Source organism: Harpia harpyja, chromosome 12, assembly GCF_026419915.1.
Source record: "Harpia harpyja isolate bHarHar1 chromosome 12, bHarHar1 primary haplotype, whole genome shotgun sequence".
NCBI classification, from domain to species: domain Eukaryota; kingdom Metazoa; phylum Chordata; class Aves; order Accipitriformes; family Accipitridae; genus Harpia; species Harpia harpyja.
The window spans coordinates 38,708,911-38,724,365 of NC_068951.1; the positions used below are offsets into that span (position 1 = coordinate 38,708,911).

The following is a 15,455-nucleotide window of genomic DNA, read 5'->3' on the forward strand; positions in this document are numbered from 1 at the left end:
CTTAACCCTACTATGTTTAGTAGGAAGTGAAGATTAGGTGCCTAAGATTATTTATACATATACTATGTACAAAAATACTTTTCTATTTTCACTTTGCTATGTAAACAATTACGTTTCAGCTGCTTACCAAACTTGCATTAGGTATGTAGCTCAAAACCATTTATTAAAATCAGTCCTTGCATGCAACACTTATATTTCATCCTGGGGGGAAGACACAAAGAAGTAATTTCTCTTAAAGCTAAAGCCAAGGTGGATCTGGAACAGTCCATTAGTTTTAAATACTTGCTCATGTATTGGACCTCAGAGACCTGTACTCACTCATTCTGATGTCAAAGTTCATTACTGTCACAGTTACTATGAAATAAGTACCTTACCTGTTGTTTTCAAAATAGCACTTTTTCTGAAACTGTCTGCTGATGTTGATTAGAAGAAAATTTCATCCCAGGGGTTACAAGAGTGCTAGCACAATCTAAGAAAGTTGGTCTTTGAGACTAAGCAGATTTTTCCTGTATTCCTTCTGAATTATCACTTTCAGGTTGTGCCTCACTGAGATTTCTTATTTGACTTGTATATATATGGGCCTTTTTAAAGCAGTAGTAACTGCAGTTACCTCCTCTATATAATGGAACTGGGGCTTTTTTTTTTTTTTTTTTTTAAGCCTTGGGTATTAGCTTTTGACTTATCCAAAATTTTGCAGTTCCTGCTCTTCCACAAGAGCCATGTGCAGAGATATTAAAAGCTCTTTGCTAGTTAACTCATCAAAACCAGGTGGCGATTTATATTCCTGTGAAGTTTTAGACACAACAGTTTGCTGGCACAAACAGTGCTACCTCAACAGAACATTTAAAAGACCCGGGAGTGGGCTTTGCAGGAGTTTTCCCTTTAATTCCTTTAGGAAAGAACCTTTATCCTCCTTTCTCCAAGTATCTTACCGGAGAGGTTTTTAGATGATTTACTGTTAACTACGTTTCTTTTTTGCTGCAGATTTTCAGCACAGTGTTTGAAGCATTTTAGAGTGACACCATACTGTATTTCATATTTATCAACTCTGTATCTTTTCCTTCAGATATGAATATGCTTACTGTGATGACAAGAGGCAGCCTGGCCTCTGTCTGAACTCTTCACTCCAATTCTGCTTTCTGCACACTTCGAAAAGGCAAAAGCCTGGAATAACTTAGCAGATCTGTAGCAAAACCTGCAAGACTTCCCTACCACTACTGTTAGCACTTGTATGCAGAGAGCTCTTAAACATTGCAAGTGTGTCTGGATGAAAGTTTTTAGCTCTACCTCCACTGGTAGTGCTCGACTCTGGAGTGTTAGAAATATCCAGCAAGGACCCAATAGAAAGCGAATGTTCAGCTGATGGCCTCTTCCGAGGAGGGAATGGCGACATGTCTGTTTCTCTGGTCAGTTGTGCAAGAGTCTCTTTCAAACGGCGTCTTTTGCGATTGCTGTTTGGAGTGTTCAGAGAAAGTAATGACACTGACTTCTTGAGGCCAGGACTCTCCGACTGTAGTAAAAGAAGGTTTAGTTTAGTGTTTTTACCCACTGGGTCCAGCTCAAGTCAGTGCAAAGGTAAGTTAATTGTAGAGACCAGCTCACAACACCAGTCTTCTTAGGGAAGCTAAGGGAAAATGGGCAAAGCCCCCCTTTGGTTTTTTTTCCTGGAAACTGGAAACCACATTAGTATTTTGTTTGACTAAAAATAAGTTCAACCTTTGGGAAGCAGAAAAAAAAGTTTCTTCCAAATTAGTATTCTATGTATAAAATTTATAATGGATTAACTGGAACTTAAATGCTACTTCAAAACATTTTATCTCTGGCCCCACACATACTATTGTGCATGCTAATTCTACCACCAAATACATGCTACACATTATGTGAGAGAGTTCAACATACCTTCTCAAATAAATACATGGACTCTCCAGCTCTGGCATCCATTTGAATGCTTCCCCAGAACCACTAAAGGAAAAAAGAAAAAACACCACATTACAGTGCTTCACCCAAAGTTAAAAATATTCAAAATAATACATATAATAGTAAAGCAGTTTGCATACTAAATGCAAACATGTGGTTTATTTGGGGGAAAAAATCTCTCACATACTGAGTATTACATAGCAATATTCTTTCAAAAATTTGTCAGCACTAACCTCTTGCTTTACGACATAAAGTTTTTTTAAAGGTTCAAATGGAAGATCTTTTACTGTACTTTCTTCAACCACCAAGTGCGTACACCTTTCGTCACCAACTGGTAAATAATGTCCTCCTAGATAAAAAAGGGCAAGTTAGCAAGACTGAAGAATATTACTGTTAGAAATTAGTAGCTCGTTTGATAGTTCTGTGGCACCTATCATTAATGAAAGAAGAGCCAAAGAGAGATGAACTATTCGGTGAGCTGATCAGTTGTTGGGCTTACATAACACCCTGGATATAATCAGCAGTGGACAGCTTTTAGGAAATAGGATGTAGCACGCAGTAGCAAAGTACACATTGAAAAGTCAAGAGCGCATGGAGTTCAGAGGGTGCTTAAACCTGTCTTGCAATAAATGCAATAATCTTCTGGAAAGCTTTTCTTGTTTCTTGAGCAAGCCAGGAATACTTACCCTAAAGACAACCACAAGCTAGAACCTGTGCATGTCACAATATTATAAGTAGCTTTAGGCAAACAGGTGATGGGAAAGGAAAAGAAAAAAAAAGCAAACCCAGCCAACTTTCATCTCCTTTGACAAAGCCTACCAGTTTGCCCCATTCCCATCTCTACAGTTCTGTTACATGCAACTAGCAATACAAGGCTGGAGACTTTTAAGTTATCTGTTCCATCATTAGTGTCAATGTGATTATTAATCTTGTACTACACTATCAAAAAATGGAACACTTCCAATCAAGTGTTTTACCAGTGATGTTGCCTATCAAAGTTGTAGATGCTTTCCATGAACTATGTAAAGATGCATACCACAAAAGCGATTATGAAAACTGACGCAGAATATACACATTACGTAGCAAGTTCTCCAGGATATCTTCAAGCATCCTATAATTACTTCTTTTTAAATTGTCTAGTTTCAATCAGCCTAGGAAGTTTGAAGTCTTCAACAGCTACCAGAACTTACACACACACGACACCTAAAAATCAATTTATAGCTCTACAAGTTGAAGAGTATTCATGATCCAGCATTTCAGCTTCACTGAAGTATTTATCAGCTATAAACCCCATTCTTTCCACAGGTCAACCTTCATAAACAATAACCTTGCATTTCTGTCATTTCTTCCATGTTAGCTTTCTCATCATCAGAGAATCCAAGGAAACTTAACATGCAATCCTGGAAAGGAAGAACCTTGAACTGATTTCTGAAGTCATCATCGGCTGCACAGAAATCACTGAAAGAAAAAAAAAAAGAAAAAAAAAACAAAAAAAAAACAGAGATGCACAAAAAGGTCACTAAATCAGTGCTACATCACTATTTAAACAAAAGCTCACAACACTACAGGTGAACAGGATGCAACATTAAGGCTGAAGGAAAACAAACACTTACATTTCATTCCTTTTCTCCCAAGCCTTATAAATCCACTCAGCTTTCACAATAGGAGTACCAAGACTTACAGCAATCTACAAAACAGGAAAAGCACAGGTTGTACCAAGTAAGTATTTCCATTTAAGTCTTTCCCATGCCAATATATGCATATATTTATACATAAGGGATGATTTGAACGCTTATACATAGCAAGTTAAAAATAATTTTTGAAAGAAGACGCACACAAATTGAGTACTAAAGTTTTTTGCAAGTTACCTCCAAGTTTATGGTTTGGAGGGACAGAAAAAGCAGGTATGTTGATACATAAACACTTGTTCATTGAAGAACAATTGTTCATCAACATCTTAAGTACAAATAGTATCAGTACATGAATGGCTTAAGTGTCTTAAGTACTGATAACATCAGTACTTAAGAAACATTTTGGTTCTTGTTATTTACTAGTCTATTTCAAAATCTCTGCATTCAGGCAATTTATATTATTCAGATCTCTAACAGACAAAAACATGTCAAAGGTCAACACCAGAGATGAATTCACCATTACAAGTCATTGTTGTTAGTACAGGAAAAAATGCAGCAACTTACAAGCTGAAGTATAATTTACAGACTTAGTCTACAAGAGCCAAATTCTTAAAGTTTCCATGAAGTACCAGCTCAAGCTTACATACTCTGAATTTGTCTCCATGCGTTGAGTTTGCCACCAGATGTGTAACTTTTGAGCTAAAGTCCCTTCGAATAATTCCACCCATATGATGGACCAAGGTCACTAGCTTAACCTGAAAAATAAAGATGAAATAAGTTTTCAGTATATCTTTTGAAGCGTACAGTGCAGAGTGAGAGCGGTACAAAAATAGTTTACACAGCAAGCTACAGGAGGCTACATTAAATGTCTAGGAATAGAAATGCTCCGATTTGTTCTTAAAACAACTTGTTCACATCTACAGGAGAAGATATAGCTGACAGAGCAAAAGAACTATTAACTTTTTTTTTCTTAACATTTAATACAGCCTTGCTATGTAGCTTGAGGAAGACTACCCAAGGCACCAGTACTCGTCGTAATCATACACAATGCCTTCAACTTTTCACACACAATAGATTTGAAGCATGGTTTCCTCATTGATTTAGTCAATTCTACCTGAAGGGGCAATTGCCAGAATTTACATAAAATTGCCATTTGTTCAGTTTGAATCTAGCAGATCAGACCTAATTATACCTAACACTGGGCAAAGGCTTTTGTTTGGGATTTGGTTTTTTTCCCAGATGAAGATGTGGAGCCATATTGTTGATTCCCAGGTGTCCAACAGGGAAATTAGGTGCCAACTGCATCACTGGAATGGAAAAGCAAAGTGCTAGAGTATCAAACCACTTCATACCTCGATACGTCAAGACCAAAGTCCTGATAGCATGATAGCAAAATAGCATGGCAGCAAGGTAACATGTCTGCAAATGCTCTGAACAGGACTACAAAGCTTTATTTGACCACACTACTACCTGTACAAATACGTGGACACTATTGGGTAAATATCATCCTAGCTGAAGCCTCAATCTACCAATCTTTAAGCCCTGCTAAATAGACCTGTTTAATGTTACCCAGCAAAAAAGTAACCAAACCCAGCACAGACAAAATGACTTGGACAAGGAAACAGTTTTGTTCCCATCCTCAAATATCACTGCCTGTGCACATGCAACAAAACAAAAGAACAAACAGTTCACTCCCCCCATACGAGCTCCGGTCATGGTTAAACCCTATGAGTGACAGAATAGAAGAGTATTTTGAAAATAAACTTAACATAGTTTTACCAATCCAAAGGAAAAAAAAGTCTTACTAATTCATCTTTCTTTCTGAATCCTGTAAAGCACAGTACCAAGTTCAACATACTTGCACAGTACAGTGGACGACAGGAGAAAGGTAAAGGCTGAAAGCAAGAAGTAAGCTTATTAGTCAAAAGCATACTGCTTCTGTTAAAGTTTTATCATTACCTTTAATACAGTACTATTGTTCCTAGTATTAAAATGCATCAGACACTAGTCCAAGTCTGTGTACTCAGTTATACCACAGCTCCAGACCTGCTAGTGTTCTAATAAAGTAACTAGAGAATCCCCAAATTCCACAGGTAGCGCTCCATCGCTTTTTTTCCTCCCCAATCCATCCCCTCTATGTGGCAACCTTTGGAAATATCAAGCATCTGCTGGAGCATCATTTGTATGCTGCCTCTCCTAATGGCACAATCCCAACTAGTGGGTCAACAACTCCCACAACTACTGCAGTAATTGCAGCCTTACTACTGTCTGCCTGTGCTTTCTCACTACATGCAATATTCTAACATGGTATTAGAAACTTGCTTTTCTTAAAATTCTCTTGCTAAGACTATTTACGATTGATTGACAAAGCAAAATAGATTTTATTTTGAACACTTCGTATTTAGAACTCACAGCACCAGAGAGCTACTCAGCTGATTTCAACAGAAAGCACATACCTCTCCTTTTTGTGCACAGTGCAGTACTACTGGAGGTCCAATGACACGGCAATCTGCTTTGCAGAGCTTGTTAAAGATAGAATCTTGGAAGTCTGATACAATGAAGATAGTCTCAAATTCTGGGGAATCAGATTCTCCAAGCTCTTCTATCATGTCTGTCTTTATGTAGGGCACTTTAATTTCCTTGATGTATGGGGATGAAGGGGAAAGCATTATTCAGGCAACGTACTTACACCAAAGTTAAAATTCAACTGATGTTTATTTTGGACCATTAGAAAAATGTATAGTTCAGATTTAAACAGAGACAGGCTCTTAGGATTTGTGAAAGCTGAATGAGATGCACTGTTCGCTAGCATAAGAATAGCTATGAACTGCACCTAAAAAATGTCTTCAAGCAATTCCGCTTCTGAAGAACAAGAATTCTAGTTACTTTAGTAGTTTATGTATCAGTTCACACTGATAATATAGTATTGGAAACATCTACAGATAGAAAAAAGAAAAAAAACAAAAACAAAACCACCAAACTAAGCACAAAAGAGAAATGAAATTTCAGACTATCGGAACAGCTTAAGGTACTTCCAGATACTACTAAAAAGTGGTATCCAGCTTGCAACAGCAAGCTCCGTGCTGCATAAGATCTAAAGAACAGAAGTTGATTTTGTTCATTGCTTGGTATTTTTAAGGGTTCTAAAAATCTGGTCTGTTTCAATTTCAATCATTAGTTCCAAATTTTATTTTCTAGGTTTTTCACATCAAGAAACAGAGAACCAATTCTTACACTTAAGTTTAAATGGAGCTTTCAATTGAAAGAGAAGTCAATTAACCAATTACAAAGTCAGTTCATAGCAAAAACTTGTGTCAACTCAATACAAGCATGCAGTTGAATGTCTCCATCAATATTTCTACCCCCCTGTTAGAAAACACCACTAATTAAGAGCTGCAGATATTACTTCCATATTTGAGAAAGTGTTTGTAAAAAAGTGCCAATTTTGACAAGCTCTAAGTGACACCATCAGAAAGATTAACATACATTGTGACCATTATGCCCAATTAATACAAATTAAAGCGTGTGCACATTTCAGTCCCAGTGAAGTACAACATGCTGCATGCAATCACATGTGCTTAATTGCATGACATACCATATGAATAATACTTTTTATTAGTTTTTCTTCTGATTTACCAGGACTAGTTTCCTTTATCTTTATAACTGGTACTTCCATTATCTTAATGGTCTGCGGAAGAGGAGAACTTTAGTACAGAACCAAATTGGTTACTAGAAGTCTAAAAGCATACCATCTCATTCCAGTGACTGTTTTATCTTAGACCCACATACCTCCAAGGCTTTCAGAAGCTCCTCACATTTCCCTGCTTCCTGAACCAAAACCACTCTTGTTTCTATTTGAGGCATTTCTTCTGTTTATAGAGAAACAAGGATAATATTCGTATTTTAATAGAAAAATCCACGTTAGGTCTAAATCAAGCAATAACATATAGAAGAATACAGGCAGACTGCATCCTTTCAAGATACCCTGTTTATCAGGAACAAGCCTGAAAATAAATGTTACCTCAAAAAGCCTGTCCCTTAATTAAGGCATACCCAACTGACCACAGAGCCTAAACTTTCTTGTATATGGTGAAACAAGATCCTGCAATTCATGACCCCCTTACCTTACGGTCAAAGCAAGAACATGCAAGGAGAGGCAGTGAGAGGAAAAAGAAAAAAAAAATTAAAAATAAAATTTTAAAAAAACAGACATAACACCACCAAAATTATTGACTTAATGTTTCTAGCAGAATTAGATACCAAGACTTGCTGGAAAACAGACAGCTGGTATCTTTTCTAGTTTCTGAGTTGCTGGCTGGCAACGCTCATTACTTCCTAGTAACTGCTCAGTTTCACCAAGGAAGATCAGAACTGAAGTTTGATATCTTGTTCTTTTTCTCCATGTATTAATAAGCTTTCAAAATATTAGGAGGAAGGGACAAGCATTGCCTCCATGTCATTTGCACCAGAAGACTGCCACTGGACTTTGGCTACTGTTGTTTTTTTTAATTTCAAGATTTGTTCTTGAATTAATTTCAAGCTCAAGACTATTCATCTGTCTAAGGTCTACCCATACACAACAGAGCAGCTGTCGTTTCCAAACACCGGTGTCAAAATATAACCTGGAATGATTTATTCCACAGAAGAGGCATCAAATGGAACTAATAGTTTTCTATACATCAGCCAGAAGACTAACCTTCTGTATTTGACCTCATGGCTGTAACCCCAAATTTTTATAACAAGATGAGTTAAAAATTAAGACAATTCCTTTCTTTTGTTGAAAGGATATCAAACAAACACCATACTGGCTACCCTACATACAATTCTGTAGTTCAGCGAAGCGCTTTTGGTCTTTCAAAATTACTAAATACGTACAAATTAATCGGTCACTACAAAAACATAGTAGTCTTAAAATAAGCTTTTCCCATTACCTTCAACATCCAAAACAGATCCAGGAAATGCATTCTCTTTGGACGTTTCTATAATTTTTGAATCAAGAACAGAAGAATCAGCCAAAAGGCTCCTCCCGGTTTCAGACACCAGCGTACTGTTGTCAGCCATGATTATGTCTTGTTTCTTCAACAGCTAGAAGATAGATGTGCAAAACTAAGTTACAGTTGCAAAAAGCTCATTAATAAGAGCTCTATGACCAAGGTAGTCAGAAGTAACTTCAGACTTCTGAAAACAAAACATTTAGACTCTTATTAAAATCCCACTCACACTGATAAGAGTGGTTCTGAAAGAGTATTAGGAGTCACACAATTGGTAGGAAGGGCTGACAACAAACCTGTTACAGAAATGGTTCTGAGCAGACTGCCTACCACAGAAATTATTTACACAGAAAGCTGCAGAGAGGGTACTTCAACTCTGAGCAGCAGGGAAGCACTAACTCTAGTGTTCATTTTTTAAAGTTTCATCACAAAACACCAACAAACTAAAAGCACTTGTTTGCTTCAGTGATAAACTACTATAAGCTAGATTTGAGACCAAGGTTAGCATTGTTAAGATGAAACATTACCAAAAGAATTAGGGTGCACAAAGCAGCTTGGTAAAATTTGATTTTTCAGGTGAACTGGCTAGAGTTACTGTGGTTGCATAAAAATGACCACCCAGGAAGTAAAGCCAGCAGTATTTACTCAAAGAAAAATTAGGTTCCTCAAAATGCATGAGTATCTGCAAAGTTAATAAGGATATATATGTCTATTCATATGATCTAGTCTCTTGTCCTAGATTAACTATAATATAGTAGAAGTATCCATTCATCATCAGATAAAGAGGTCTTCTGTCTTCTCAGATAGAACATATCTGTGCTCTCCCTGCGCATCAAACAAACTTGTACAAAATGAGAGGAATAAGAATTCTGCCTTTCCAGTATGTGACAGGTAGCTACCTGAATCTTGTACCAGAAAATTTGTTCCAAGACACCTGGCCAACATGTAGCACATTTTCTTTTGTGCGTGAAGCAAGAAGCATGCGTTTCCTGTGATTCATCATTCACACACATTTAAATATTTGCACTGTGATATCAGAAGTTACCTAGAATACACACTGTATCCAAACTGCTGCAGTATAATAACCCTCTGTATCACTTGAGCTGAAGTCATTCTCCTCATGACTGTAAATGCCCCTTTAAAAGAGTAGCCCCCCAAATAACACATTAAAGCACTGTCTGAAAGAGGACTGACAAGGTAGTAAAACCCCTAGAGAATTGCACATACTATTTTTCAAGTTGTGCAATGCCTGTCTGATTACACATCAAAGTAAAAATCCGAAGACAAAAAACAATGGGTGTTTTGGCATAACAGCAATATAGAAAAGAGTTTATCTTCTAGATTTTAGGAGATCATGTCTGAGACTCTTGGACAGGATTCACGTCTTCCTAATACATCAAGTAAGTTCCTACTATAGTGATGAGCAATAAGTCAACACAACAAATCTATCATAATTCTAGGCACATTCAGTCATCAAAATTGCCACCTTAGTTGCCATTTTAACACCACACACAGCTGTGGAGGCTCCACAGAATTAAGTTTCCTAGCAGTAAGTCCCAGTCACCCAGCTAGTTTATCTCAGAATAGCTTGAGACCTAGCAAAAGGAGAAAGTAACTTTAACCAGAAAGTCTTTAGGGATCACCTGTCCAGAAGGTTATGAAGACACCACCGGGAACTGTTACACAATTACCTCTTCTTTGGCAGTGAGGGTGGAGAGAAGCATAATCTTGGAAGATTCAAACCATATTGTTAATAATGATTACCACACAGACAGTTATAAGTAAAACGAGACCAAAAAGAACCCCGCCAGTTAAGGGTACCATTAAAAGTAAATCCTACAGATTATTTTTAAAAAGACTGAGACATCAATATCATTCCTGTCATGCTGCTGTTGTTATACCTAACAACACGTATATGAACACACATGCAGAACTTCATAGTATCTTTGGGAGAAGCCCATACTTTGGGCTGGGCATTGATTTTCTTTATGGCTTTTCCAATTTATTTATTTATGGAGTTCCATTCTGGATGTATTTTTAAAAAAATATATTCCCTGCTTTAACAGTCACGTATTAATTAACAACATAATCCTAGTCACTAGATTTACACCCTGGGAGTGCCAAGATAAGGAAGAGAACAAACAGCACACAGAAGATACGATCATAACAGTTTCCCCTCACATAAAAAAGAACAAAAGGCAGAACACCATCACTACAGCGTTCAGGCCGACCTGAACGCCCTTAACAGCGTTACACCTACAAACGACCTCCCCATAGTTTCCATAAAGCCTGAAGATCACAAAACATCCACGTGCCAAAATACGTTTTTAAAAGCAAGGAGACGACACTAAAAATCTTCCCATGCTGCCCATTTCCCTCCCGAGGAACCACCCAGGAGCCTGACCGAGCTGCCCTGCTGGGAGGTGGCCGGAGGCGAGATTAGATACCGCCGGCTACTCTCACCTCAAGAGCTCGCAGGTGCCAGAGGGCCTGGGCCTCCGCTCTGCCCAGCGGAGGCCGCTAGCGGCCTAAAGAGGGCCCGGAGCAGCACCGAGCAGCGGGGCTGCCCCGAGAGACTCCCAGACACAACCCCCGGCCCACCTCAGCCGGCCCCGGCCCACCTCAGCCGGCCCCGGCCCAGGCCCAGGCCGCCCGCACCCACCGCTGTCCTCCTCGGCCTCCCCCAGCCCTACCCCGGCCACACCCGCCCGTTCCCGGTGTCCAGGGCCAGCTTCCCACCCGTTCCCGGTGTCCAGGACCGGCTTTCCCCCCTCACCGCCGATGCCACCTGCCACCAACCGCAAAAACAGCCTCCACCATGAGCGGCCGCCACCACCAATTCAAAAAGCGAGCCGCCGGACTAACCGCGCCAAACATTGGCTGCCGGCCACACCGCCCCTCTGTAAGCCGCTACCTCATTCGGCATCTCTCCGAGATGTCCCGCCCCCTTCCCCACCCTTTTTGGACGGTGCTTCGCCTCCTGCCCTCTCTGACTGGATAGCGCACCTGGCGCTCACGGCTGGGCGGTCTCCAATTGGCGGTGGGACGTTTCCTAGGCAGACGAACAGGCCTCGTTGGGGGAGCCGGTTGCTGAACGGGTGGGCGCTCTGCGCTGATTGGCTGCTGGAGGGTTTCGAACGCCTCCAACGGCCGCAGCGCAGAGACCCGGATGGAGCGGCGGCGGGGGGGCGGGGCGGGAGCGGGCAGCCGCCGCCTCCGCCGGTCTGAGGCGCTGCCCGGCTCCCGGCCAGGGAGCTCCAGAGCCGCTTTATCAGCCGTCCCGGGGCCGTACGGAGATAGCGGTTAACGGCCCGCAGCGTGTGCGGGGGGGGGGAAGCTCGTCCCTCGGCGGAGACTCGCGGGGCGGCTGCCCGCCGCTCGGCTCCCCTCAGCCCGCCGGGCCTGCCTTGCCTGTCCGTCGTTCCCCTCACCGCCTCCTCATGGAGACCGTCGTGTCGTGCACAGCGTGTCCAGCTGGCCTTCAGGCCACCTTTGGGCACCGCGCAAAAGGGAGGATAAAGACTTGCTGTGGCCACCGTAAAAATATTAATGCTGTTAATAATTCAGTAAGCTGTGCCTTGCCGAGGGTATTTGTGTGCGTGTGTTATGCTGAGTTTCAGAATAATCAGTTAATAGGAAATGAGGGAAGAGAGCTGACAGGAGAAAATATGACTGGTCAAGATGACAGTCAACCAGCTGACTCAGTGGCATCAATCCCAAAACAGATTAATTATACCAGATGCTTTCTCCGTCCTTAATTTTCTCTCATACTAAAACTTGCTCATCTGGAAAGGAATTCTTTCACAGGGGCTCAGCATCTCTGACACCTGATGTAGCATAATGTCTCACTGGCCCAATGTAAAAAGAATGAGAGATATATTTTCTATATCTAGAATTTTCTGTTACATGCTAAATTCTTATATGCCAAACTGAATCCGTAGATCTTGCTCTATTTTTTTATACTACAGATTTTTATTAGTTCAGGCGTTTTCATGACTGATCCAGCAGCCATTAGTGCCAGTAAGAGTCCATTGACTTTTTATGATCTGGAAGAAAAGCAGAATAGGAAAAAGCAGAAGAAGCGTTGTTTATGTGAATAAAGATTTGCCAGTGATGTACATGTAAATTAGAACTATTTTCTTGAGGAAAAGATTTCAGAATAACATCCTGCAAACCAAGGAGGTCATTTCTATTTTGACACTTGAGTCAGCCAATTATTACACAGTCCTACAATTACTTTTATTTCACATAGAGTAACTGCAACAATGACTTACAGTCAAAACACAGCCTAACCCGAGGTCCTTTTGTCACCTTGAAGTACCAGTTTGGGCCACCGTTTTGCAGTTCCAGGTCAGGCCAACCTTCGCTGGCTTTTCCCCTGTTCTCTCCTTTCTTTGCACTCTTACAAAGTCCTTTTCAGCCAGGTCTTCAGTTTCCCTCACACCCTGAACCACGGACCAGGTTTCTCCTAGGTTTGGAACAAGTTCTGCAGTATTGGAGTCAACATTGTTTCTGCAGTATAGTTTCTGGGAAAGGTATTGGTTATTGTACATTAATTTCCACTTAACCTCGAGATCCTCAAAAAAGCTATATAAAATGTTGTGCCTGCAAAGACAGGAGAAGCATATTTATCGGGGCTGAGGATTAACAGGTGATATATATGCATTGCTTCTCAGTTAAGGTTTAAAAAACACATGATACCTAAACGTTCGGTACATAAATAGAGGCTCACTACGCATATGGAGAGTGGCTTGGGCATTAGCCATTTTCTTAATATACTTGAAGATCCAGAATTACAATCTCATAAAGCAATTAGGATATTCTGATGAACCATCTTAAGCTATCCTTCCTGGGACCGACAGAACTTAGACAAGTCTGTTTTAGGTAGTAATCACTTAAGAAAAGAGGGTAAGATTTTTTTTAATCAAGTGCATTTATTCTCACTGAAGTTTAGATCAGGACTGATGACAAGACTAATTACTATTCTTTATATGTCTGACATTTAAAAGTCTAAGTGTTTTTCTTATAAAAGGTTCTGAAATAGAAACACCTATTATTTTTTGTTGTGTGAAATGTAACATGCAGTTGAAACTTGCTGTTCCTTCCAGTTATCTAGACATCAGTAACCCAGGAGTATAACATTTATTTAATAGTTAAATAGTTCCCTCTCACAGTAACACCCACAGGGAGAACATTCCAGGAGATTAAATCATTACACGTGAATCCTGTCACATCAGCTTTGTGGGAGCGGGGATCTCATACCTTGTGGAAAAAGACAATGAGGCCACATCAGAAGAGCTGATGGGACCCCAAGGGGCCTGAAGGAGACCTTGGTGCCCTGCGTCCTCTCTGGAAGCTGGCTGTCTAGCAACCGTTTCATGGCTTCAGGGTGTGAGTTTATGTAGGTAGACTGCTTGTCCCCTAGATACCTTGCAAGCGTTAGGGGGTTTAAATTTGTTGTTTTGTTTTGTTTTTTAAAGAAAGGAATCTTTCTCGGGCCACAGCGTTTTATTTTTTCAACCGACTGGCTCCTTTATAAGTGCCTGGAAAAAACCAGATTCGTCAAAGAGCTATTGATTCAGTTTAGCCAGAGCAGTAGCTTTCAAAATGCGAGGAAGGGGAGAGATGTATGTGGGGGTCAGTGGGAACATGAGAAACCTCCGAAAAAGTCCATCTAGCCTTTTTATCTCTTTTTCAAAGAGGTAAGTAGATGAGAGAGGAGTGGGACTAGACCCAGTTTTGCCAGAGGTTTGGGAACAATGGTTTTTGTTGAAAGAGACAGGTACAAATTCTTACAGTCAAGGATCCTAGGTGTGGAGTTTAGGGGCAGATGCTTGGGAAAGCAAGGGAACGGGAGCATGCAAAGGAAAGGAGGCAGGGGAGCAGGGCACAAGGTAAAACAGAAGGTGTGAGCGCAAAATAATACACAAAGGGATGATTCGGTATAAAAAGCTTGAGACCTCAGGAATCTCACCTTGTGCTGCTTTCTTGACAAAGCTTGTTTCCAAACAGCCCTTTCACATCTGTAGTCTACTCAAAACTGAGTGAAAATTACAGAAACTCCATCTGCTGTTGTTACGAAAAAAGGTTAAAGGTGCTCGAGAGTCTTAGTGCCTCACAAATTCCAGAAACTTTCTTCTGCAGCCTTTAGAATCAGCGAGGTTTTACTTCAATGCCAGTAAAGCTGTCTTGAAAGCTGACCTTTTACTTCTTAGAAACATATTTTTCTTTTATTACCTTTTCATGTCAATTTTTAAAGGAAACTTGTCCTTTCCAGGACTCTATTTAGATTTCTGTGTGACTTTTTAGTATTACGAATTTGTTTTTAAAAGCAATGTTATTGTTAAAATAGCGCTCATGTCTTTTTCTGCATTAGATTCATAGTGCATGTGAATCTGGCTATTCAAATAAATAATTTGCTGAAGACAGGACTGCGACTAAGTATTAAGTAGTCACTTGTGTCAAGGCTGAACTCTATAGTGTTTATATTTCCTGCATGTTGGGGATGAAAAAGAAAATTTTCTTGTCTTAGGTGCAAGAAACGTTCCTGTGTTAAACCAAAAGTTGTTACTGACCTAGGGCAAAGAAAAAAAAAAAAATTCCCAGTCCAAAATAAAATTACAAAATAAATGTACTTTAAAAAAAAAAAAATCTCCTTTCCGGAATTGTTTTGTGATGTGCTCAGTGGGAAACAGTATGGTTTCTTCAGCTAAAATAAGGGTGTCCCCGAGTTCCTCCTGGAAACACACTGGATCAGGGATCCTCCCGGACTGACTGGCATCGATCCCCGTTACAGCCTTCATCTCCCCTTCTCAGTGGAGAAAGGCAAACTCTGCCCGAACACCGACGTTCCCGTTCTCTGTCGGCAAAGAGCTGCCACCGCCCACGTCTCCGGGTGTCACAACCCCTAAAAACG

The 15,455-nt window shown here is 40.3% G+C and overlaps 1 protein-coding gene across 1 annotated transcript in view; it reads right to left on the reverse strand.

Annotated features, from left to right (window-relative positions):
* Positions 1-11,399, reverse strand: part of ECT2 (epithelial cell transforming 2) — a 31,241-nt gene extending 19,842 nt beyond the window's left edge. Inside the window, exons 1-12 of the mRNA XM_052804483.1 lie at positions 11,316-11,399; positions 8,480-8,633; positions 7,338-7,417; positions 7,144-7,236; positions 6,005-6,187; positions 5,354-5,443; positions 4,196-4,303; positions 3,531-3,604; positions 3,245-3,375; positions 2,151-2,266; positions 1,900-1,962; positions 1,288-1,510 (exon numbers count right to left, since the gene is read on the reverse strand). Of these exons, the coding sequence (XP_052660443.1) occupies positions 1,288-1,510; positions 1,900-1,962; positions 2,151-2,266; positions 3,245-3,375; positions 3,531-3,604; positions 4,196-4,303; positions 5,354-5,443; positions 6,005-6,187; positions 7,144-7,236; positions 7,338-7,417; positions 8,480-8,609 (1,291 nt within the window). The 5' untranslated portion in view covers positions 8,610-8,633; positions 11,316-11,399. The remainder of the gene's footprint in view (positions 1-1,287; positions 1,511-1,899; positions 1,963-2,150; positions 2,267-3,244; positions 3,376-3,530; positions 3,605-4,195; positions 4,304-5,353; positions 5,444-6,004; positions 6,188-7,143; positions 7,237-7,337; positions 7,418-8,479; positions 8,634-11,315) is intronic.
* Positions 11,400-15,455: the final 4,056 nt, after the last annotated feature.